General features: G+C 38.2%; 1 protein-coding gene across 2 annotated transcripts in view; it reads left to right on the top strand.

The window, feature by feature from the left end:
• Window positions 1–422: 422 nt before the first annotated feature.
• bmp7b (bone morphogenetic protein 7b) overlaps window positions 423–26,696 on the top strand; it is a 112,456-nt gene continuing 86,182 nt past the window's right edge. For both annotated transcript variants that reach the window (XM_069884741.1, XM_069884740.1), the window contains exon 1: window positions 423–839. In XM_069884741.1, coding sequence (XP_069740842.1) covers window positions 449–839 — 391 coding nt within the window. In that variant the 5' untranslated portion in view covers window positions 423–448. The remainder of the gene's footprint in view (window positions 840–26,696) is intronic.

The raw sequence follows: 26,696 nt of genomic DNA, 5'->3' as shown, positions 1-26,696 counted from the left end.
AAATTCAAAAGCCCCTCCCTTCTGCTTAATTACAGACGGCCTTAAGACATTCAGATAATTTGCTGTTGCTACTTTTGAGTTTAGGCTAGAGGGTGCTCCTCCCACACAAGCAGCCTCCTGCTGGCTCCGTCTGCACCAGACAACTGCACTGATTTACATGCAGAAGGATTGCAACTCTTGTAGGTGAAGTAACTCACAGGCTGTCTCGCTGAACTGTGGAAGCAAGTTCACACAGCATGGGTCCTGAACTACAACCTCACTCGGATAGCTTTGCATAGTGCTTGGGCAGCCTCGTCTGAGCTGTAAGAGGTGAAGGGGGGAGAAAGAGAAAGAGAAAGAGAGAGAGAAAGAGAGAGAGAGAGAGAGAGAGAGAGAGAGAGAGAGAGAGAGAGAGAGGGGTGACTATGTTTATATAGAGGAATCACATAGCTGTCCAAACTGATTAAGAATGAGTTTCCTGCTGTTAATTAAAAAAGTTGTGGGGCTTTTGTGGAACTGCTTTGTGCTGCAATCGGTTTTGGGGAACCTGACCACAGGCAACGCCATCCATTCCAGTTTCATCCATGGGCGTCTAAAGAGTCAAGAGAGGCGGGAGATGCAAAGAGAAATACTCTCAATCCTGGGTCTGCCTCATCGCCCCAGACCCCATTTGCATGGCAAACACAACTCTGCACCTATGTTCATGCTGGATCTCTACAATTCCATGTTAATGGAGGATGCGAGAGGCTTCTCATACCCTTACAGGGCCCTCTTCACCACCCAGGGACCTCCTTTGGCCAGCCTGCAAGACAATACCTTCCTTAATGATGCTGACATGGTAATGAGTTTTGTGAACCTAGGTGAGTTGAAACTTACTTCAATTCAAAATTTCTGCTGCAGTAGTAAAGATGATCTAATGTTACAGATTTTTTAAATGTGCGGCACACCTTGTTTTAGGTTGTTGTTAAAATTCTCAATAAAGTTTAGTGTGTTGCATGAGAATCCTCTACAAGTGGCAATCCAATTGCAAATCAAAGATTGCCACTTGCCGCAAAACATTGTTTAATTTATTTAGGACTGTATACCTTTTCCTTCTTCTTTCAACTGTCAGAGGATGACTGTCAGCTTAACTTAGGTCACTCCAGGTGGAAGCTCTCAAGCCAGCCACTGGAATTTACTGTCATACCAGGCTGGGGAAATCTTTCCTATTTCTTATACCCCTCTGTCACCAGTGCCTGTTCTTTTCTGACTCCATTATCAGAGCCAGTTTTTCTGCGAAACCCATACAATCCCTTTGCCAGAATATGTGACATTCACGAGAAACAAAAACAATAGAAGCAGGTGGCAGAGGGCTGCAGAAACAGGAGTTCCTATAAAGAATGACAATCACACTGATACATGCTGCATCTTTTAAGACAATCAGCAGTGGAATGGCATTTGAAGTAAGGTGAATATTTTACACAAAAAAGTGATCCTGAATCCACCCTGACATGATGGTGGATACAGTTTGAATGAAAAAGTGATCTGGATTGAGACTTGAGGAAAGAAAATAAATATATGGCAGCTATAATAATGAACAGAGGAAAGTGACTTAATTTGATTTTTTTTAAATAGTCATACACAGGGATCGTGGGTTGAAAGGCTTCCTTTTGCCTGGTATTGTTTTATCTTTCTTTGTGAGCTTTTAAATTAAAGAGGAATAAAATGAAATTAATTACAATCATAATAACTGAGAGGGTTGGTGTATTTCTAGTGATGCAGGATTAACTGCTTGTGCTACACTTTAAGAGTTAAAATTTGATTTTGCAGATTATGTTGCTCAGAAGCAGGGGAGTTTTTCTGGTGATGTGTGCACTACAGCCTGTATCCTCATTGCTCCATATTGTGGAGCTGTTATGTGTAATCCTTAATTGATGCACTCACCTCAATCAATGTAGGCAGTTATTTCTATTTCCATTAACCCTTTGAACTCTGCTGGAATATCCTTTTATTCTCCTGTTTTTGCCTTCTCTTTGCTCTCCTCTCCTGGTCAAAGTTATACAGTGAATGATAGGGTCCTGGAGTGATGTAGAGCAGAAAGACATTGGGGTAAAGGTACATAGTTCCATGCAAGGGTTGACTGGTTTTCAATTAAGGGCCAATGTGAGAGATAAATTAGGGCCAACAGTGTTTTTGTCTAATTGAACTTCTTATTAGGAGTGGGATTGTCAAAATATTTATTTCTTTGATATATTCGTTATTACATGTAGGAACTCTAAATTAGGATTGTATAGATCTAGACAGAGATGGAAATGGATTTGAATATTACAATAGATCAACAAATTTGGGAAAATTTATGTAGAGATTCTATGACTAATACTATTAATGTAAGGTATAGATTAGTTCAATATAATATTTTACATCAATTATATCTTATACCACAGAAGTTAAATAGATTGAAATTAGATTCATCAGTGTTTTTTTAGTTTATATACCACATGTATTGTCTTATATATAATTCATTATTAATTGAATGAATTTTAAATAAAATATTTTTAAAAAAAGATTTATCAGTGTTTTAGAGGTCGTGAGGATGTAGGATCTTTTACACATTCAACATGGCCTTGTCCAAATGTGTAACCTTTAGGGTGTCCATAAGTAATTTTTTACAACAAGTCACAGGAATTGTTTTTCTGCTAAATCCCGATCTGTTTTTATTAGGAAATATTACAGGTCCAACTCACAAATTGAAATTGTCAATTTATCAATTGAAATTTGTCAAATTAGCATTAGCAGTAGTGAGAAAATGTATTGCAATTACTTGGAAATCAGATATATCTTTAACTTTACCAAGGTGGCATGTTGAAATTCAAAGTTGTATTCCTTTAGAAAAAAAATACTCAATGTTTTTATGAATTTGGCACTCAAATAATGGGATTGAATTTGTAGTGATATCCTTTTATCCCTCTAGCCCTGCAGAATTCTCCTTTATATATTTATGTTAGAACTAATGAATTGTACTGCACGACATCTCTCTCTGCAATCCAAAGATTCTTTTTATTTTCCCTTTTCTTTCTTCTTTTTTTTTATATCTATAATTTTTAAAAACTTTTTAAATTTGTATATTTTTTGGGGGGGGTTGGTTGCAAGGGAGGAGTTTTAGGGGGAGGTGAAAACCATCATGTATGTAATAATCTTTTTTTATATCTGTATATTATAATAATTGTAGTTATTGCATGTATGGAGTATTAAATAAAATATTGAAAAAAATAAAGTGTCAACTGGGTGGGGACAAGGACATATGGCACATTTACTTAAGCAGGAACATTACAACTATATAAGAGTTGGTGCAATCACATTTGGAATATTGTGTTCAGGTCACCCAGCTATAGAAAAGATATAATTAAGCTGACAAGGTGCAAAAAAGATTCACGAGAAGGGACAAGTATGCTTGAATTAGAGGAGAGATTATGTATTGTGTGTGTGTGTCATGAAATGCTGTTTCATTGGATTGTATATGTACAGGAGCCAAGAAAAGGGACCATATCACCCCTATTCTTGCCTCCCTTCACTGGTTGCCAGTATGGCTCAAGATAGATTTTAAAGTTCTCCAGTTTGTTTACAAAACCACCAATGGACTAGCCCCTTCCTACATCACTGATCTCTTAAAGCCGTACTCTGCTTCAAGACTCCTCAGATTGGCCAATTCAGGGTGCTTGGTTGTTCCGCACTCAAATTGCAAACTCAGGGAATACTGAACCTTTGCAATAGCAGCCCTCAAACTGTGGATACAATATTCTTCTACCCATCAAATTAGCCCTTCCTCTAACTCTTTTAAATCCAGGCTGAAGTTGTATTTTTACCCGCAAGTGTTTGGAAGTGATTGTTGATTGTTACCATGTTGCATGTACAATTCTAAACCTGCACTTTAAATAAGTTAAGATGTAATTTATGATCTGTACAGCAATTTGGTCAACACAAGTTGTTTTAAATGTGCTATATAAATAAACTAAACTAAACTAAAGCTAGATGATAATGAACTTGACTTGATGTTAAATGACACATTCCATCCCAGTCATACACTCATTTAACCCCCCCCCCCATCTTTGCTTCATTCCCTGCATCAGCCCAATTATCCAAGCAACCAACTGCTTTAATTCCACTTCCCATTTGCTACCGACATGTCTGCCTATGGTCTACTCAACTGTGTAGCTGAGACCATCGCAAATTGGAGGAACAGTACCTTTTATTCCATCTTGGCAGTTTCCAACCAAACAGCATTGATATTAACTTCTTCAATTTCCAGCAACGTCCCATTGTTCTCTCAACACCCCTCCCCCACCCACTCCCTTGCTTTCCCATATCGCTCTCATCCCATCCTCCTCTTTTCCCTTATCTTTCCTCTCTCTACCCTCTCCACTTGCCCGTCACTTACTCCTTCTTCCTCAGCCCTCTGCCCCTTCCTCTATCCTTCTAGTTTGTTACTTTTTCCCCATTTCATCCCCCTTCCTCCTGTATTCAACTTTCTCCTGTCAGCTTGTGTTCCTCCCCCACCCCCTCCCTTTTATTTAAGCTTCTACTCTTTTCTTGCTATTCTTGATCAAGGGTTACAGCTCGAAATGTTAACTCTCTTTTGACTTTCATAGATGCTGCCTGGCCTGTTGAGTTCTTCCAGCATTTTGTCTGTTGGTCACCATGGAGAAATTGGACTGAAAAGCCTGTTTCTGTGTTGTAAAACTATATGATTCTAACGTTCCATAGCCAAACCAAAGCTCTCCTAAATTCTTCTCATTTTACATATTAGTGAACAACATCAACAGATTAATTTGCCATGCTCAAATGCTTGACTAAGCTCTTGCTCTTAATTCAAACTACACTGGATACACTTTCCAACAGGTTGTGTGGTGGTAATCAGGAGCAGGATGCTTTGTGTTTTCAAATACCCATGCAAAAAAAAGGTGGGAACGCATTTAAATTACTGCCTGGCTCAGACTGACAAAATTAATTCAATCTCAAACACAGTTGTATGCTTAGAATTGTCAGTTTTTCACCATTTGGCTGGGATGCACTTTATCCTTAATGTTATGCAACAAACATGCGCAAGAGCATCCATAACTTTTAACATAATTTGGGAACAATTACCAGTTTTCTGTTTTTCTTTTTTCATGCCACTGGTTGGGTCTGATCATGGTTCTGTCCTTTATTCCTCATCATTTTACAGCACACTGATTTGAATTTCTTACCAAAGACCATAACATTCCACCTCTATTAAGTTTTGAACTCATTCACTTGTTCAATGGGAATGAAGATTGGCAGGTAACTAAGAGTAGCCATGAGCAAACGATGAATAACACTCATTGTTCATTCAAGATTCCAGTGTAACCAGATTTAGTGTTTTTTCAAAAATCTGCATGTTTATATACCTTGCAATGACAAACTGGCCACAATGTGAAGCAACACATCGGAAGCATTTGTAGTCGTGGATAAAGTTTGCCTGAAGATCCTTCAGCTCACCTGTCATAAGTTTGGTGGAAACACAATTCTTGGGATAAATGAGGCTCACAATAAGGTTAAATGAAGAACAACACACAGATTGTGGAGAAACATCATCCCTTAAACTTGTGTTTTGATGACCAATCCAGACCTTCCCCAGTGTTTTTAACTGTGGGGTCATCAAGTCGATGCAATCATGAAGAAGGCTCACCAGCGGCTATATTTCATTAGAAATTTGTGTCATCAAAGTCTCTTGCAAATTTAAATAGGTATATCATGGAAAGCATTCTGACTAGTTGCATCAGTGTTTGGCATGGAGGTGCCAATGCACAGAACAGGAAAAGACTAGTGTGTTGTAAACTCAGCCAGTGCCATCATGATCATTAGTCTTTATTAAGGACATCTTTAAGAGGCTGTGTCTTAAGAAAACAGCTTCTCTCTTGAAGGACCCTCACCACCAGGCCATGCCCTTTTCTCATGTTACCATCAGGAAGGTGGTGCAAGAGCCTGAAGAGGCACGCCCAATGTAACAAGAACAGTTTCTTTCTCAAAGGCATCAGATTTATGAATGGACAATGAACAACCTTTAGACACTGCCTCTCTTTTAAAAAATCTTTTTGTACTAATTATTTATTTTTAAATATTGAATTATGGAACTGTAATTTTTTGCAATTTTGCACCTGTTATGCACAATATTGTTGCCATAAAACAACAAATTTCATGACATATGTTCATGACAATAAGCCTAATTCTGATTCTGAAATGGCCTGGAAGTAATTCAGTTATTTTATAATCAGAATGTTAAAACAGGAAAAGGATGAAACATGATAGGCTGCATAGCAAATTCAAACACAGTAAAGCTTTCTTAGCCTATTCAATCTTACAACAAGAACATCTGGGGATTGGTGACTAAATTGGGATAGCTGCTCAACAGATAGTCAAGCACAGCTTGCCCAGTGATATTCACAGAATCATATCTTGTACATAATGAATCGGGCTCTCTAATTAGAATCCTGAGGAAGAAATGACAGATGACAGTACAGTGTTATTCTGAAGAAGTGAATATTCTGGGATTCCTCAGCATTGACTCCATACCCCATTAAGTCATATGTCATCAGGTCATACATTGGCAAGGAATCCTCCTCATGATGCAGTGCTCAAAAGTGCTGGAGAAACTCAGAAGGTCAAGTAGCATCTATAAAAGGCAGTTGACATTTTGGACCTGAGCCCTTCCTCAGGAGTGACAAAATCAGGCAGACATCTGAATAAAAGGGTGGAAGAAGGGAGAAAAAGAAAAGGAAAAGGAGCACAGGCATGGACAGAGTTGATGTAGAAACATTGTTTCCTATGGGAGAGTCTAGGACAAGAGGGCACAACTTCAGAATTGGAGGGTGTCCACTTAGAACAGATATGGAGAAATTTCTTAAGGCAGTGGGTTGTGAATCTGTGGAATTTGTTGACACGGGTGGTTATGGAAGCCAGGTCATTGGGTGTATTGAATACAGAAATTGATAAAATCCTTGATTAGCTAGAGCTTCAAAGATTATGGAGAGAGGCTGGGGAGTAGGGCTGAGTGGGATAAGGCTCATGATTGAATGGGGTGGGGGGGGGGGGCAGACTCAATGAACGGAATATCTTATTTCTATAGTTTTATGGTCTTAAGCTCCTCATGATTACCACCCAGTATCTTCTCTCAAATAAGGAATCTGTGCTCCACATTATACACTACTGAAAGTAGAAGCAGCACAGAATATAACTGGGGTTGCCATTTTCAATTCCCATCACTTAGAAACCTTAGTAGTTCCACCACTGATTGAGCAGCCCAAGTCAAACCAGATATAGCTGCCAAACTGGATCTATGATAGAAAATAAGCTGCTCAACACATGGAAAAAACCTACTTGATCTTGTCATCAAGATGCATCCAACAAAATTGCTAAACAATGCTCATCTCCAAGAAGGGGTCTAATCTCTACCCTTGATAGTCAATTACCACTAAGTCCCCAACATCAACTTCCTGGGGTAATTATTGGTCAGAAACTCAGCCAGCCACATAAATACTATATCTACAAGAGAGCCTGTGTAAACTACACCCAATGTTCTCCAATGGCTTACCACCATCAACAAGGCACCAACATCTTTCAAATTCAACAACATTCCAGAGCAAAGCAGTTAACTTGACTATACCCCATCCAGCACCCTGAACATTGCATCTCCCCATCGCATGCAAAGTGACTGTAGTGTCTACAATCTACAAAATGCAGTAAAAAACATAATGCTGGAGAAACTCATCAGGTCAAACAGTGTCCTTTACATTGCAAAGGTAAAAATACATAACCGACATTTCAGGCATCTACAAAATGCACTTCAGTTAATTACCCAGAAGCTCCCAAACCCACAATTTCTACCACAAAGAAGGACAGGTACAACAGATGCATGGGCACATCAGCTGCTTGTTCTTCCCTGAGTCATACAACTATCATTATTCAATTATTCCTTCCCTGTTGCTGGGCCTAAATTTTGGGGAACCCTTTCCTAATAGCATTTTGTGAGTAGTTCCATGGGAAGGATGATATCAATTCAAGAAAGAATCTCACCACCACCCTCTCTATGGTAATTAAGAATGGACAACCAATATTGATCGATGTCTGCATTTTGGGGAGTGATAAATATCTATCATTCATGGATTGATTTATGTTTCCAGATGAGGGAACAAACACAGAGATCAAAAAGTGATCTAATTCTGGTCTCAGGGAGTTATCTATACCAGTAGTTTGGGGGCTACGTCTGTATTCTCAAATACTAAATGATGTCCACATTTTCAGGGAATGATCTAAGTTTGTCAAAAAGAGTAATCCAAATCTGCAAGTCCAGGAATAATCCATATCAATCTTATCAAGAAGAGACCGAAGCCTTGTGGTATAAAACTAATTCCCACATGCAACAATGTGGTGATATTGATGAAATAATGCTTTGGTCAATCAAATGATTTATATATACTGGCTAGACTGTAGAGAATGCCCCTTTACTTCAAAGAAGAGCTTCAGATTTATTTATATTCACGTAAAAGGGCAAATAGGCCATTGACATGCCAGCGCTGCACTTAAATGTTAAACATATTGTTTTTGTTAGCTATCTCATCTATTGCTGGTGGTATAGATGTTGAAATTTTAATTAGTTCTTTAAGTCTGTATGTTTCCACTCAATTCATCACTGGATCTTGATGATTATCTTAGAATAAATGCCTGTTTTGAATTTACCATAAATAGAAGCTATTTTTCTGTATCAACCCCATAACAATTTTACAGACTTCCATTTTCTGATCCTTTCAGTCTTCTCTTTTCTAAAGAAGGATAGATCCAAATATGGCAACCCTCCAACGAGGGTATCCCACTGTGATATAATCAAATATATATCTCACTGTACTCTCTCATTTCACTGTGGTATAACCATGAAATATTTCATCAAACCAGCCAGTTTCACTCTGACATAAGCAATAATCTCACCTAACCAAAGCAGCCTGTAGCACTGTGGGATAATTATGTGTACCACCTCACCAATCCAGTATGTCCCAATTAAAAAAAAACATTATTCACCAAACGAGCCAGCCTAATTCTGATAAAATTTATAAGGTCACCTTACTAACCAATCTGTCCTGATGACTACAACCAAATATAAACCCATCGAACCACTGAAGATAACTGCACAGAAACAGGCCCTTTGGCCTTTCTAGTCTGTGCCGACTAAATTTCTGCCTTGTTCTACTGACCTGCACCCAGTTTAGAGCCATTCATACCCTTCCCATCAATGTACTTGTACAAATTCTTCTTAAATGTTAAAATTGAATCTGCATTCACCACTTCAGCTGGCAGCTCATTCCACACTCCCACCACTCTCTGTGGGAAATTCCCCCAAATGCTCCCCGTAAACTTTTCCCTTTTCACCCTTAGCCCATGTCCTCTGGTTTGTACCTCACCTACCCTCAGCCCAAAAAGCCTTTTTACATTTACTCTTGTCTATATCCCTCATAATTTTAAATACCTCTATCAAATCTCCAATCATTCTTCTATGCTCCAGGGAATAAAGTCCTAACCATTTTAACCTTTCTCTATTACTCAGTTCCTGAATTTCCAGAAACATCCTAGTAAATCTTCTCTGCACACTTTCAATCTTATTGACACCTTTCCCATAGTTAGATGACCAAAATTGCATACAATATTCCAAATTTGGCCTCACCAATGTCTTATACAATTTTACCATAACATCCCAATTAATTGAATATATAATTGAATCTTACCAATCTGTCCCATTGTGTTAAAGATAAACAAAGAGAACATAAAAGTAATATAGTTTATCTCTATTTGCAAGTGTGTACAAATTATTCAGTACAATCATGCCTGGATTACTTGCAGTGGTGGCAGAATCCCTATCATTTGCAGTGGGCTGCACACCTATGGCTATGTGGCATCAGATATGAAGTTAGCATGAACCTGACTATATAAGCAGTATCCTTCACATTTATATCAAATTTATGGGCATCTGGAGCAGTTTATTTACCATGATTTGCGAACCGTGACAGTCAGAGGCAGAGGAGCAGATGCCATAAAAAAGAAGAGAGTAGTAAGAAAAATAAATGGGTCAAGTGGAGAATGGTGATTAGAAGTCTGCATGTTTTGGGATTGCGTGTAAAATGGTGGTATAAAGAGAGACCAGATGGAACTAAAGGGAGGAGGAGATGCTGGGCGGTGGAACCAAAGAGGAGGGGGGATGAAAATGGGTAGGGGGGGGTGGGTGGGAGTGGTTGAGAAATGGGACATGAGGAAGGTAAAGGTAAAGGTTCCATTGTTGTCATGTGATTTCCACTTGGCCAATTTACAACCCAATGGTACGAACATAGGTATTGAATCCCCTCTCTCTTCTCCTGTACTCCTTCTGCACTTCCCCTTCCTCTCTTTTGTTAGTATGAGGAATTATGTAATTTAATGAAAACCAGTATTACTATTTATCCTCTACTTGAACAGTAAGCTATTGTTCATTTTTAAAGAAAAACTTCAAATATAGCAAATTCTTCACAGGAAATCATTTCACAATGTAACAGAATTAAATGGCATCACTAGATTCATGTTGTATTGATCAATATGATTCTGGATATGGGATATTGTATTTGTGCATAGTGAATGCATTCTGACCTGATCAGGAAGTGACACCTCCTGTCTTCTGAAGTTAAAAATGTTACATACTAGCTTTCAATGTGAGGGAAGGAAAGGAAGTGTGCCACTTTAGTATGAGAGAATGTTAGATGCCTAGAATGGGCTACCAGGGGTAATGGTGGAAGCAGATAATATAGTAGTACAAATGCTTCTTAATAGTGGTGCAAATATGCAAGGAATAGAGAAACATGTATCACGTGCAAGCAGCAGAGATTTAGTTTAATTTGTTCATCATGTTCGGCACAGACATTATTGGGTGAAGAGCCTGTGGCTGTGTTGTACTGTTCTATGTTCTGGTACTGTACAGCACAATAAAGGCCCAATACAGGAAATTAGCCCATCAAATTTTCAATTGAAGTTCAAAATGCAAGCTGTGATACCAATATTACCGGTACATTCAAGTCTCATTCCTTATAGCTATATGGCAATTATGAATCAATTGCTTTGTGGCAGGAATCAACTAACTTATCATGGGACAGGATTTTGCATCAGATATAATGCGATGAAATTACAATAAAGACTGATTCTCAACCAACAGCTGAGAAATCTGAGTTAAGCTCACAGGGTCTCTCGATATGAACTTCAATCTGAATTAAGTATCAGCTTCATATTATGACTTTAAGCCTCATTGGCGGTAAATGCCATATTTTCCCCCCCATGCTTACAGTAATCACTCAACTATTTATTTTCCTAATAGCATCTGCTCTCTCTCTAACTCATATTTCAATCCAGGGAAAAGGGTTAATTATCTCCACACGGATGTAATGTAATTGTATAGAACAAGAAAGTTTGACTTCTCAAATTTGTCAAGTCTGTCTGGTTCAATCCCTGTCCATCCATCCCTGGGGTGGTTCAGTCTGCAACACAAATATGCATAATTTCCTGTACAGAGGCATATAGATCTATCTCCTGAATTGCTCTCAGTAATCTATGGAAGATGTTATTTAATTATGGGTGTCTGCAAGGATGGACAATCCTAGACTACAATCTAATTGACCTAGATTTAGCACGCCATTAGGTAAAATTAGGTGCAAACTTTAAGCAAGATATTATATAGTTTGGATTTTTTTTTCTTGGCAGGGTTAGTATTTATTGGTATTTTCCCTCAGAAAGTGATGATGGCTTAATGAAAATATGTGGCCTAAAAGACCATTTTCAAGAGCAATAAAGAACACCAATCCTATCCCTTCCTTGGAATGGGATGAAACAGAATTCTTGGATTTCACAACCTTGAAGTTATATTGGACCCTGACCATACCCATAGCCACTTACCCATACCATTGTAAAGAACACTATTTCCATTGTCATAACATGTCCCAACTTCAGTCCTGTCTCGTCTCATCTGCTGCTGAGACCCTCAACCATGATATTTCAGTGTTACAATGAACTTCCTTTTTTACTTTCTGTTTGCAATCCACACCTCTGTGATCATTTTCTTAATGTCTTCTATCTCATATTGCTCATTGGCCTATATTGGCTTCCAGTCAAGTAACATTTTGACTTAAAATTCTCACTCCTATATCTGTGTTCTACCCTATCCTAATATATATTTGAGATGTCTGCCCTCTAACAAATCAGTTCCCTTAAATCAGTCCCTAATTTAATTCCTTCACCATTCATTTAACTGGCAAAGTAACCTCACATTAAACTCTTTTGCCCTCTGCCAAAAAAGGAAGATGCTTTTTAAAAGCTGCTTCTTCGATCAGGCTTTTAGTTAACTACCCTATTACTTCTTTACTTTTTAATTTTGATTTCAGATTTATTATCAGAGTACATACATGACATCACATACAACCCTGAGATTCTTTTACCTGCAGGCGAGGCAGAACTACCACTTATTGGCAGTGCAACAAAAAATGGACTCAACATACACATGTAAACAAATAAAGAAATGTAAACAAACTGTGTGCAATACAGAGATAGAAAAAAAATCAATAAAGTACAAAAGTAAGAATCCTTAACTAAGTCCCTGATTGAGTTTGTGGTTGAGAAATTTGATGTTTAAGGGATAGCTGCGTTGCTAAACCTGATGGTGCGAGTCTTGTGACCTCTTTCCTGATGGTAGTAGCAAGAACAGAGCATGTTCTGGGTGGTGTGGATCCTTGATGATTGCTGCTAATCTTGAGTGACAGTGTTCACTGTAGATGTTCTTGATGGTGGGGAGGGATTTACCTGTGATGTCCTGGGTTGTGCCCACTATCTTTGGCTGGACTTTTTGCTCAGGGGTATTGGTGTCCTCATTCCAGACTGTAATGCAGCTGGTCAGCACACTTTCCACCACACATCTGTAGAAATTTTCCAGGTTTTCCAATGTCATACTGAACCTCTGCAACCTCCTGAGGAAGTAGAGGCACTAACATGCTTTCTTCACAACACCATTTGTGTTTTGGGTCCAGAAAAGATCCTCTGAGATAGTGACTCCAAACAACTTAAATTTTCTCACCCTCTCTACTTCTGATCCCAAAATGAACACGATCATTGGATTGTACACCCTTGCCCTTCCTGAAGTCAACAATCAGCTCCTTGGGTTTGGTGACATTGAGTGCTGTTCCATTCAGCCAAGTTTTCAATATACCTCCTGTATGTTGTCTCCTTGCCCCTTTTTATACAACCCACTATCGTGGTATCATTAGTGAATTTGTAGATGGTGTCGTTGTCATACTGAGTCATGCAGTCATAGGTGTATAGTGAGAAGAGCAGGGGGCTAAGAATACAGCACTGTGGTGCTCCGGTACTGATGGAGATTGTGGAGGAAATGTTCTTATCAATCTTCACTAATTGTGTCATGGCTCAATGTCAAACACTGTTTGAAAGAGCTCCAATAGAGTACTGGAATATTTGCCACATTAAACACATTATATAATTGCAATATGGTGCTTCATCTGTAAAACAATGGAAGAAGGAACATGGTTAGACTTGAGAAAGTGAAACTGTTCAGCTTAGATGTCTGAGATGTCTGAATGTTTGTTTGAAGCATTTAAAATGATGTTTCCACAGTTGAAAGATCAGCAACCTGAAGGCAAAAAATTTGAAGAGAATAGCAAAAGAACCCTTGGAGACAATGGGTAATATATTAAGAAAAAGATTTTTTAGTTCTTGATTCGAATGCCCTATTCATTGATGAGATTCAATTATAGGCTCAAAAATAAATTGAGTTAATTCCCATTTAATAGTAATAAGAATTAGAATAAGAATAATGACCAAAATAATAAAATGAAATTTCCTTTCTGGAATAATTAAATGAATTTTTAAAGAAATCTAGGTTTACAGAGAAAATGTAAAAGAATGGAACTAACTAGATTTCTCTTGAATAGAGCAGGTGCAAATTTTGACCACCTTTTGTGCTGTCATTTTTTTAAAATAACACACACACACACACACACACACACACACACACACACACACACACACACACACACACACACACACACACACACACACACACACACACACACAACAAAATGTGTAAGAACAAGAAAATTATGCTGTACAGGTACAGAGTAATTACAATGTATCCTAGAATAAAAAAGAACCTTGCAACTAATAATAAACAAACAATCAGAATTCAATATCATATCTCTTGTTCCTGTAGAAAAAAAGCCAAAAGAAAAAAGTCTGTGACTAACTAATCCTAAATCTATATCCCCAAACTAAAAAAAGAGAAAAAGCCGCTGGGATGCCTTAAACCACCAAAAGGGTAACAGTACATTGGTGAATTGCTTTATATGTAAATAAGTTCAGAAAGAGGCTACAAATGCCTCATATGTTACATACAAAACAATACATCACTGTATTATTCATTAAACATTCCATTAAAGTGTGCCACATTTTATTAAACTTCAGTTTTCAAGACATTACATCTAATCTTCTCGAGATTAGTAAGGTTTGGGTCATCCATTGAGCTTAACTGGGAGGATTAGAGTCTTTCCATTTCAGCAAAATACATCTTCTCGCCATTAAAGTGGCAGAAGCTATCATATGGCAATCCCACCTCGATAATCGACTGTTCTCTGTCACCACACCATATAAAGCTGAAATGGGATGAGGTTGAATAGTAACTGAGAAAATACAGGAAAATGCATTAAAAAATTCCTTCCAATAATGATCTAATACTGAACAGGACCAAAACATTAAATAAGGAAGCAAACCCCACTACAACATCTGTCACATACAGGGTTAATAGTAGGAAAAAATCTGAGCTAATTTATCTTTGGATAAATGCACTCTATGTACTTACTATCTTCAATTAAATAAATGAATGATGTGCACAAATGGAAGAGGAATGAACCAATTTAAAACACTTGGTCCATATATCCTTAGAAAGAATAGTTTGAAAGTCACTCTCCCAAGCACTCTTAATTTCATTCATAGAACAGAACATATTTTAGAAATTAACCCATAAATGAATATTATTAAACCCTTTTGACTCAGAGTTAACCAAAAAAAATCTCAATACAATTACTATCTTGGAGAACGGAAAAGTAGTAACCTAGTTCTCAGAAAATCTATAACCTGTAAATATCTAAAAACAATGGAAATTAAGGAGATTTAATTTATGTGACAAATCCTCAAAGGTCATAAAACAGCTGTCTACAGATTTGTGCTGTAATTTATCTTCAATATTTTATTGTTGATATAATGTGTTTAATAAAATTAAGTGTTTCGGCAGATGAATTAAAGAGGACACAAGTGTCAAAAGTTTTTGAGTAGGAATATCATCACAAGAAGGCCAATCTATTAAGAAAAGCAAACCTAATTTCCCGAGGAAATACAAGCATGGTAGAATGAGTATCCATTTGTTTGAGATTAAATTATCAGATGTGTTGATTCATGGTGCAATTTCATCCATTTGGTTCCCCTAACACCCAGCAACAGTTGTGTCAATGCTGCATTTCCCTGGGTTTTGGAGAATATGACAGCTGAAGCTGTGGAAATCTCTTGGCCAGTTGATGGATTGAGGCATGGACTGCTGGCACATGCAGTTGCAACCTGTGTTTTTTTAAGAGTTTGGAATGTGTGGTCCTGCATTCCAGCTCACTGCAGGCTTTCATTGGAACGAAACCAAGGGTCAATATGGACATCCCTGAGCCTCTCACAGGACTTGCACTGAGCCCAGCAAGCAGTCAGCTGGGCTTTTTTTAGAAACATTTCCTTGTTCTGAAAACAAGAAAACCAGTCCCAGCTGACTAGAGAAGATTCCTTCCATACCATCCTTTGGAAGAATACTAAACATGCCATATCATGACATAATCCTGCAAAATTGGTCAAGAAAGACATAGTTTTTTTTCTTGTGGCAACACATCAAAAAAGACATTGAAGAGTTGATGATACTCTTTTGACAGGTAAATATGTACTTACAGTGTGTTTAAATGCTAGAATACTTTATGTCACACCACATGCAACTGCCTGAAATTTTCTTGATGTGATTTACACATCTGAGTAAATCTTATATCTGGCTTTGACAGATGGGTTTTCTCCTAATTCTGATTTCCATTACCATGTAAAACTAGTATGAACTGTTGCAAGCAGCTAAACCTGTTAGAAACTAGATTTTAATTCCACTATCCAGTGTGTATTATTCAGTAGAACTCTGAATGACAAGAAAATACTGCCCTTATAATATCTTTATTATCGTCTAATTATTTGCCTGAATATCTAATCAATATTTGTAATTCTACAAAGATGGAATTATGAATAAAATTATCTCAATAATGGCTAGAAGCAGCAGGGCTGGGCACCCAGCCATGGGCAAGAATAAATAACTTTAGTTATTCATGTCATCAAGCCTCCTTGGGGTTTGAAGATAAGGTAAACAGATTCTTGGGTGTGAATGGCATTAATTTACCCTGAAGTATCAAAAGTGTCAGCGAGAAGATACCAACTCTCCATGATGATGTACAGAGCTCAGCAAGGCAGGGCACCATGGTAATGTACCAGGTACCTCTCCAATAACTACTAATTTACAGTGGACTCCAGCATATTTTTTACCCACTTAATCTGCATATATATTTTGGATTAGATATTAATTCAATGCCCCTACTATCATCTCACATTGCTGTAAAAGAATTCACCTCAATCTACATAGAGCAGGGAACAGGGAACACCAGTACCTTGGCATTTAATAGCAAGAATTAACCACTTCCCAGAACAATATCAAGGATTATTATTTCAAAAGATCTTTGGTGTCTTCATTGTAGGTGATTGATTAGGAGTGAAGCTGGCTGACGATTCAATGCTAATTCTTTTGGCAGGGTCTGAAGAGATAAAATCCTTCAAATTATTTATGGAAAACTCAAACTCAAGTTGACATGATGATCTGAAATTGTAGCTTTAACCATACCCATTCCTCTGGAACTCCAAGTTGAAATTGAGGAGGTGAAAGCCTGCATTGCAATGTACCTTCCAGGAGGAGGAGAGAGGGAGGAGAAACCTTAGCTGGAAGGTGTATCCAGAACATATTCGGTGCCACAAAGCCAAGAAAGACAATAATTGATAAAGGAATCAAAAATAATTTTAGTTAATTTCATAAGCATGCTTAAAACTAAACAGGACACCAAAATTGTAATGAGAAATCTTAATGGCAATTTGTTTTCACAAAGTTCATTTAGCAGATAGACAAGGCTTTGGGTCTTAAAATAAATGTCAACTGAATTAGTAAATGAATTGGTTTTCATTTTTCAAAAAAATCATGAAGTTCCTGAAATATTTGACTAGATTGTAAAATAGGAAATATAACTCCTTAATTCAAAAGGGGAGGAGAAATAAAGCATAAAACTGCAGGCCAAGTAAACATTTGTCATTAGAAAATGTTACAAACTGTTATTAAATATAGCAGACCTTTAAGAAAACATCAAAGGAATAAAGGAAAGTCAACACTATTTTGTGAAAAGGAAATATTGATTAACTTATTTATCAAGAGTTCTTAGAAGAAATACAAGCTGACTATAAAGGGGAACCAATGAATGTACAATACTCAGAATTCCAGAAGGTGCCAAATCAAAGGTTATTCCAGAAATTAAAAGCTCAGTATATTGGAAGTAACATAATAAAAGGGGATTAATATTTTCTGGCTAAAGAAATGATGCTTTTCCTGGTTGGCCAGATGTAATGATTGGCATGCCATGCGGATCACTGCCGGAGTATCAACTTTATACAATACCTGGAAATAATTCAATGATTTAGTATAAAAATAGGTGTTTGATGTTTGGTTGGGTCTTGGTGGATCAAAGGGTTTACTTCTGTACTGCAGTTCTGCAATACGCAAAAGTGCTGGAGAAACTCAGCAGGTTGTTTAAGTACATAAAGAATATAAGAGAGGAGAGAGTAAATATAGGAGCATTAGAAAATGATGCCAGTGAAATAAGGTCATCCTGGGGGATCCTCGTGCAAGATAACCCGAAAGTAAACTTGCAGGTTGAATCAGTGGTGAAAAGAAAAATACAATGCTGCCATTCATTTCAAGAGGAATAGAGTACAAGAAAGGGGATATGATGTTGAGGCTTTATACAGCATTAGTGTGACCTCAATATTGTGAGCAGATTTGCGCTCATTTAAGAATGGATGCACTATCATTAGAGAGGGTTCAGAGGAGGTTCACAAGGATGATTCTGCGAATGAAAGGGTCATTTGAGAAATGTATAATGGCTCTTAGCCTGAACTCATTGGAATTTAGGAGAATAGGGGGGGAGGTTGTCTCATTGAACCATTTCAAATGTTGAAAGACATGCTCAGAGTAAATGTAGAAAGCCTATTTCCCATGTTTTGAGAGTCTTGGACAAGAGGGCAAAACTTCAGGATTGGAGGGCATCCACTTACAACAGAGATGCAGAGAAATTTCTTTAGCCAGAGTGTGGTGAATCTGTGGAATTTGTTGCCACCGGTGGTTATGGAAGCCAGGTCATTGGGTGTATTTAAAACAGAGATTGATAGGTTTTGATTAGCCAGAGCATTAAACGTTATGGCGTGAAGGCCGGGGAGTGAGACTGTGGGAAAATGGATCTGCTAATTATTAAATGGCAGGGCAGACTCAATGGGGCCTGATTAGCTTATTTCTGCTCCTATGTCTTATGGTCTTATGGTTTATGCAGCATCCATGGAAAGCAAAAGGAAGTCAATGTTTCAGACCTAAGCTCTTCCTCAGGTGTCAGTACTTTTTTATACTGGTCAAGACACCAGCATCTGCAGTTCTTGTATACCTACTTCATACTGTATCTTTCTATAACTTGGATGACGGCATTGAATGTATGGCTCCTACATATTCTAAAGACAAAGAGATAGGTGGGAAAGTAAGGTGCAAAGAGGATAGCAGAATATAGATAGTTTAATGTAGGCAAGTGTGAAATTATGCATTTTGGCAAGAAAGCTATAAAAGATATTTTATTATAGAGATCAAAGAGGTCTGAGATATAATACATTTTGGTTGTTCTTGTGCATAATTTGCTGATTCAGCTAATACTATAATTAGAATGTATTCATGAGAGGAACTGAATACAAAAGGAGGGAGCAATGTTTCAATTACATTGAGTATTAACAAAGCCCAGTGTGCCTCCTTATTGAAGGAATCATATAAAACCATGAGATATTGATGCAGAATTAGGTCATTCATCCATCGAGACTGCCCAACCATCCAAATCATGGCTGGTACAGGCATTTTTCTTCTAACCCCATTCTCCTGCTTTCTCCCTGTAACCTTTGACACCTTTACTAGTAAAGAACCTATCAACCTCTGCTTTAAATATATCTAGTAACTTGACCTTCACATCCATTTGAGGCACAAAAATCCAATCATTACCACCCTCTGCCTTAATAAATTTCTCTTTTTCTCTGTTCTAAATGAACATCTTTTTATTCTGAGGCTGTACCCTTTGGTCCTACATTCTCCCATTACTGGAAACATCTTCCCCACATCCATTCCATTCAGCCCTTTCAAAATTTGGTATGTTTTCAGGATATCCTTCTAAACACTAGATAGCAATCAAACATTCCTCTCATTCCCTGAAATCATTCTTATAAACCTTATCAGGACCCTCTCCAAATGCAGCACATCCTTCCTCAGATAAAGGGCCAAAAATGCTTACAAATGTGGCCTGACCAATGCCTTAAAAAGGCTCCACATTACAATCTTGCTTTTATATTCTCGTCCTCTTAACATGAATGCAAACATTATATTTGCCTTCCTTACTACCAATTTAACCTGCAAGTTAACATTTATCGAATCCTGCGCTAGGATTCTCAAATCCCTTGGGACCTCAGCTTTCTGAATTTTCTCCCTGATTAGAAATAGGTTACGCCTTCATTTTTGTTAAATGTGCTGAAAATAGTTCAAAGAAAATTGACAAGACTAATTCCTGAATGGGCAGATTCTCTCTTGAGTAAAGACTGGATAGTATGTAGTCACTATATTTTAGAAGACTGGGGAAGGACTAGAAGGAAAGATGAATAATTACTCTTGTGGGAAAATCTAAAACAAGGTGTCATTGTTTAAAAATAAGGGTTGGTTGTGTAAGTTAAGAAGCAAGGTGAAACTTTCTCTCAGAGTGCCAAGTGTCTTTGAACTCTCTTTTTCAAAGGGAATAAAGTAGTCTTTGAATGTTTTTCAGGGAAAGTTAGTTGGTTTCTTGGTAAATAAGATGAAAGCTTGAGGTTAGAATCAAATCAACTTGACATAATTGAATGGCAGAGTAGGCTTGAGGGGCTGAATATGCTTCCATATTTTCTTATGACATAGAACCAGGCTATTTGGCTCATCAGGTTTATGACAGAAAACTGACTTTCTTTGTAACTTATTCTCTCCACATTCAGTGAGTGATTCAACCTGAGTTTAATCAGAACTCCATGCTATCTGCATGGAGTTTGTAATTTCTTCCTGTGATCATTTGGGTTTCCTCTCAGAATTCCAGTTTCCTCTCTCATCCAATGTAAAGGTAAAGGTTCCATTTTTCTTTCTTTGGCTTGGCTTCGCGGACGAAGATTTATGGAGGGGGTAAAAAGTCCACGTCAGCTGCAGGCTCGTTTGTGGCTGACAAGTCCGATGCGGGACAGGCAGACACGGTTCCAGCGGTTGCAGGGGAAAATTGGTTGGTTGGGGTTGGGCGTTGGGTTTTTCCTCCTTTGCCTTTTGTCAGTGAGGTGGGCTCTGCGGTCTTCTTCAAAGGAGGTTGCTGCCCGCCAAACTGTGAGGCGCCAAGATGCACGGTTTGAGGCGTTATCAGCCCACTGGCGGTGGTCAATGTGGCAGGCACCAAGATATTTCTTTAAGCAGTCCTTGTACCTTTTCTTTGGTGCACCTCTGTCACGGTGGCCAGTGGAGAGCTCGCCATATAACGCGATCTTGGGAAGGCGATGGTCCTCCATTCTGGAGACGTGACCCATCCAGCGCAGCTGGATCTTCAGCAGCGTGGACTCGATGCTGTCGACCTCTGCCATCTCGAGTACTTCGACGTTAGGGATGAAAGCGCTCCAATGGATGTTGAGGATGGAGCGGAGACAACGCTGGTGGAAGCGTTCTAGGAGCCGTAGGTGGTGCCGGTAGAGGACCCATGATTCGGAGCCGAACAGGAGTGTGGGTATGACAACGGCTCTGTATATGCTTATCTTTGTGAGGTTTTTCAGTTGGGTGTTTTTCCAGACTCTTTTGTGTAGTCTTCCAAAGGCGCTATTTGCCTTGGCGAGTCTGTTGTCTATCTCATTGTCGATCCTTGCATCTGATGAAATGGTGCAGCCGAGATAGGTAAACTGGTTGACCGTTTTGAGTTTTGTGTGCCCGATGGAGATGTGGGGGGGCTGGTAGTCATGGTGGGGAGCTGGCTGATGGAGGACCTCAGTTTTCTTCAGGCTGACTTCCAGGCCAAACATTTTGGCCATTATTGTTCCATTATTCTCATATATAATGTCATATATAATATAGAATGCAACATACATGAAATTCTTTAACTTTTGTCTACTGTAAGGCAATCAGCGAGTCATCACTTTGTCTAGCGCACTTCTCAGAAACCTACAGCACTTGGTGTTCCTGGGGGAGTCTCCCCTCCAAGTACTGACCAGGCCTGAGCCTGCTTAGCTTTTGAAATCAGACAATCTCACGGATATTCAGGCTTTTAGACTTCTGGGTTATGTGGGTTGATAGGTGCAGGTGAGAGGTAGTATCTGGGGGGGATATGGTTTGGAGGAAGAAGAAAGTTGGTGGGAATGTAGAGTGAATAAAATGGGATTACTGCAGGATTTATGTAACTTCACTAAATCCTGATAGTTGATGCAGACCCAGTGGATCAAAGGGTCTGAATGAATACTGTATGACTCAAGAGAAGCCATGTATCTTATTTAATAATTCTCCTTGTTGTATGATGAAGATCATATCATATCCTACACGTGAAATCAATTCATCTGACAATTTGGGGAACAGCTCTTTGACCACTGCAAGGAGGTCCCCAACACTAATATTATTAAAATTAAATTTTGACATACAGCATGATGTTACAGAATAAGTTTAATAAAATTATGATAAAATATATCTTAAAAGGGTAAGATTGTGAGGTTTAGTTATTAGATCACATTTTACAAACAAACATCATTTGCCATGCAAGAGCTATTTTTCTCTTTTTTTTGGCAAGAGTAGACTTCATGTCTGCAGCTGGCTTTGCAGAGACAATGGGAAGGGCTTGTGAGAGTTTCACAAGTAGGTGTTAATGGACCAGCATGTTTGAACAGTGTCCAGACTCAAGAACTGAGAAATCTTTTGCTGCTAGAATGGTGCCAGAGTTTTAAATTTCTGGTTGAAGTTTCTTATCCTAGAGGGGGCCACGTAGTTTTGCAAACAGAGAGAAAACATCCATTGTTTGGGGGGGGGGGTGTGGTGGAGAGAGAGAGAGAGAGAGAGAGAGAGAGAGAGAATATTCTGTAGCGATTTGTGGTGAAGGCTGAAAATTGGCAGACCTGTTGCCCAACTCCATTTCAAGACGGGTTTTAAGTTCTGAGTTCAGCCTATTCTATATCTCTGAAGTTAATTGCAGAGGTTGTGGCTGGTTATTGAGTTTCTTCTGAAATAGGGGTAAAAGAAGAACTTGTGATAACCTGGAAGAAGAGGTTATCTTTTGGAAAAACCCAAGAGGGGGAAAGTTTCTTTGGTAAGGCACTTCAGTTGCTGATTGAAGGAGATCAATTTGTGTGTCCAACAAACAACAAATATCTCTCTGAAACCAACAAAGACCTTCCTAAGCAGTAACAACTTATGTTAAAGACCCAGAGTCTGGTGAATATAATAACTGTTTAATTCTGTGCATAGTATTGAAGATTGTCTGATACCAGTGAACTTGGAGAAGTGAAAGTGAATGACTGGACAGTGAAAAAGAACTTTCCTGAACACTTCAACATTACATACACGTGCGCTTATAATTAGAAGGGGGTTAAGTTATGTTAAGTTAATAGTAATAAGTTAAGTATTGATCTTATTATTATGTATTGAGAAAATAAAACTAGTTTTGTTAAAGTTGCTATTGTTTTGGTGAATTTCTGTTGCTGCTGGATTTTGAGTCCTTTGGGGTTGTAACAGTGGCAACAGACCCTTTGGTCCATGAGACAATGCTACCCAAATACCCCAATTAACCTACAATCCCCATACATTTTGGGGGGTGGGAAGAAATCAGAGCGCTTGGAGGAAACCTACACAGAAACGAGGAGAATATACAAATTCCTTACAGATTGCGTTGGATTTGAACCCATGCCGCTGGTGTTGTCATGTCATTGCTCTAACTGCTATGCTAACTGTGCCGCCCTGTGGCAGATAGCTGAGAGACCCACTGTTGTAACCACAATTTGTTTGCCTCCTTCTTCAAAGATAATTATGATTACAGTATCTCTGGTGGGAGATTAGTTTGTGAATTTGTGACTGAAATTTCTCCCTCCCAAGTTTTGGAACTTCAACAGCAATATTGAGGCCATGGTATTTTCCTGCTAGCATGTAACCCTTTTGAAGTCTTGTCAATGGAAGGTAATCAAGTAAATATAAATATAGAAAGGAGTCCTTATTGGCTGTTTACTTGACCTGACAGTGGCAGGGATTTGTTGGAACTTTCAATCTGCAGAAAAGACCCAGAAACATGAATTTATGCAATGCCATTTCAATCCATATGCCCTTGGAATATCTAAATAGTGGGCCTAAAGGATTGGCCAGATTAAACACAACAGTTTTGCAGATAGAGATCATAATGTCCCAAGCTTTAGAATAATACAGTTGAAAGCATATGAGAGGAAATTGGATACGTGAATAGATATAGAAAGAGATGGATGGATAAATAGAAAGATAGCTGAATTGATAGATAAACAGACATATAGATAAATGAAAGGCAGCCAGACCGAATAATAATCAAAAATCTTTTGCATATGCCATTTGTATTCTTTTGTGTAAGAAACACTTGTGAGATACAGGAAAAGTTGGATATCCGACATGACCTCAATGGAATTGCAATTTGAACAGTTTCAAGCTCAACAATAACTTGAGTTTCCTCCATGTCTGAGCTTCTTCCTTTCTCTCAAGGCCCAGGAACTATGCAAACTGTACAGCTATGTTCGTTCTTTGTCCCCAGTGCCAATCTAATACTGATTAGCTATTTTCTGAAGGAAGTAGCTGAGATTCAAAATTAAACCAATTGAATAAACAAACATATTTCTGCCAGAGGAATAGATAAATGATGGATTTATTGTATATTGAGGGTAAATAATAAGAATACTGCATAAAATGTGGTCTGACTTTTTATATATTGCTGTATCAATTACAGTTTTTACTATGTTTTTACTATCAATTACTGTTGAATGTTATTCTTTTTCAATAAAAAGATATCTGGCTGAAGCTTCAAATTTGTTACTTCTCTGAGCAAATTGACATAGAAATACTTAGTATACTTGCAGTAGTTAATTGCATTAATTAAATCATACATTGTTTTTTGCTTTGTGCAAGAGGTTCAGTTATGGCTACCTGTTGTAGCTCAGCCATAACTTACTAATTTCTTGCCCATGTTAAGCTGATGTAGTCATGCTGGATCGATGTTTATTGTTATTGATTTTTAAATTTGCATCCTATTATAGAAAAAGGTATTTTTGAAGAAAACAGTAGCATTTTATTTTATTTTATAGAACATGAACAAGTTTACTAATAATAATTTAGATTTAGAACATAATGACCATTTTACTTGATCACTGAAATGGCAAAACTATGATATGAAATTAAATACTACAGATGAGATCAGATATTTAACTGATAACATTTTCATCTTTCATTCATTTTGTTCGATGTCTTACCATCGAGATTGAAATTTTTAAGAACTATTATTTCTGTGATTTGATATGTCCCAGGTTTATGGTAACTATAGTAAACCATAAGGGACAGAGCAGCGTTTATATGATATATGCTGTAGTAAACACAGTAAAATGCAGGGCAACTAATGATCGCATTTGCTTTCTATCCAGAAAAGGAGTTCAGAATCTATTCCAAAGATTCAACCACATAAACTTCATTGAAGTACAAATAACATTGCAATGTTGGTGTTGAATTGCAAGTCATACTTTAAATAGGGTTTTTTTCCCACTATTCAAGTTAACGTTACAGATTATGTGGCACTCTTCAGAGAAAACGAAAACAAGACCATAGAAACAGGTGCAGAAATAGGCTACTCAACCCATCGAGTTAAACTGAGATTTAATTATGAGCTGATCCATCTTCCCACTTAATCTCTCTGCCCAGCCGTCTCCCCCTTTGATGCCCTGTCCAATCATGAACTTATCAATCTCTCTCTTAAACACACCCAATGCCCATGGCAATATATTTCAGTTTCGCCTCCCTCTGGCTAAAGAAATTCCTCTGCATCTCTATTCTAAGTGGATACCAATTTTGAAGTTGTGCCCTCTTGTCCAAGACTTTCCCACCATGGGAAATAACCTTTTTACATCTACTCTATCCATGCCTTTCAAAATTCAAAATGTTTCAATGAGATCCTCTTTCATTGTCTAAAATTCCCATGAGTACAGACCAAGAGCCATCAAGTCGTCCTCATAGGATAACACTTTCTTTCCTGGAATTATCCTTGTGAACCTCCTCTGAACCATCTCTAACATCATCACATCCTTTCTTAAATGAGGAGCCCAAAACTGCTTACAATACTCCAAATGAAGTCTCACCAATGCCTTATAGTTCCTTCTCGCCTCAAAGTGCACAAGATGAAGGAGATGATCATGGACTTCAGGAGGACCAGGAACGACAATCCTCCACAACACATCAATAAATGTGTAGTGGAGAGAGTAGAGCAACGAGTTCCTTGGATTCCACTTAACCAGTGGTCTAATGTGGATACACAACATCTCACTTGTCAGGAAGTTACAACAGCAACTGAACTACTTGAAAAGACTGAAGCAGGCAAGGCTACCGGCTACTATCATGTCAACCTTCTATAGGAGCTCTATTGAGAGTATCTTGATCAGATGCATTACAGTATGGTACTGTTGCTGCAGAGAAATGGATCGGAGGTCAATCCACAGGACCATAAAAGTGGTCGAGAGGATCACAGGAGTCTCTCCCCTCCATCAATGTGATCTACCGGGATCATTGTCTGAAGAGGGCATGCAAAATCATAGAGAACCCCTTCCACCTCGCACACAACATCTTTCATCAGTTCCCTTCGGGAAAGAGATACAGGAGTATCAGAAACAGCTTTCTCTCATGGGCAGTGAGACTGTTGAACGATCAAAGGAACTGCTCAAACTAACATTCAAGACTTTCATAATTACAAAACAATATTTATTTCTTTAATTGTATATATGAATACTTGTCCTACATATGCATTGTTTGTCTGTATATGTGTTATGTCTGTTGTCGGTCCACATGTTTTTCACCAAGAACCAGAGAACACTGTTTCATCATGTTGTACTTATGCAATCAGATGATAATAAACTTGACTTACTCTGATCCAATACTGGGACAGTACAAAATGTATGGTCATTTATCTCACTACTGTTTGTAAAACAGAATGCAAATTACTGAAACATTTCTC

Source organism: Narcine bancroftii, chromosome 6, assembly GCF_036971445.1.
Source record: "Narcine bancroftii isolate sNarBan1 chromosome 6, sNarBan1.hap1, whole genome shotgun sequence".
NCBI classification, from domain to species: Eukaryota; Metazoa; Chordata; class Chondrichthyes; order Torpediniformes; family Narcinidae; genus Narcine; species Narcine bancroftii.
This window is presented reverse-complemented; position numbering and strand designations above follow the sequence as displayed.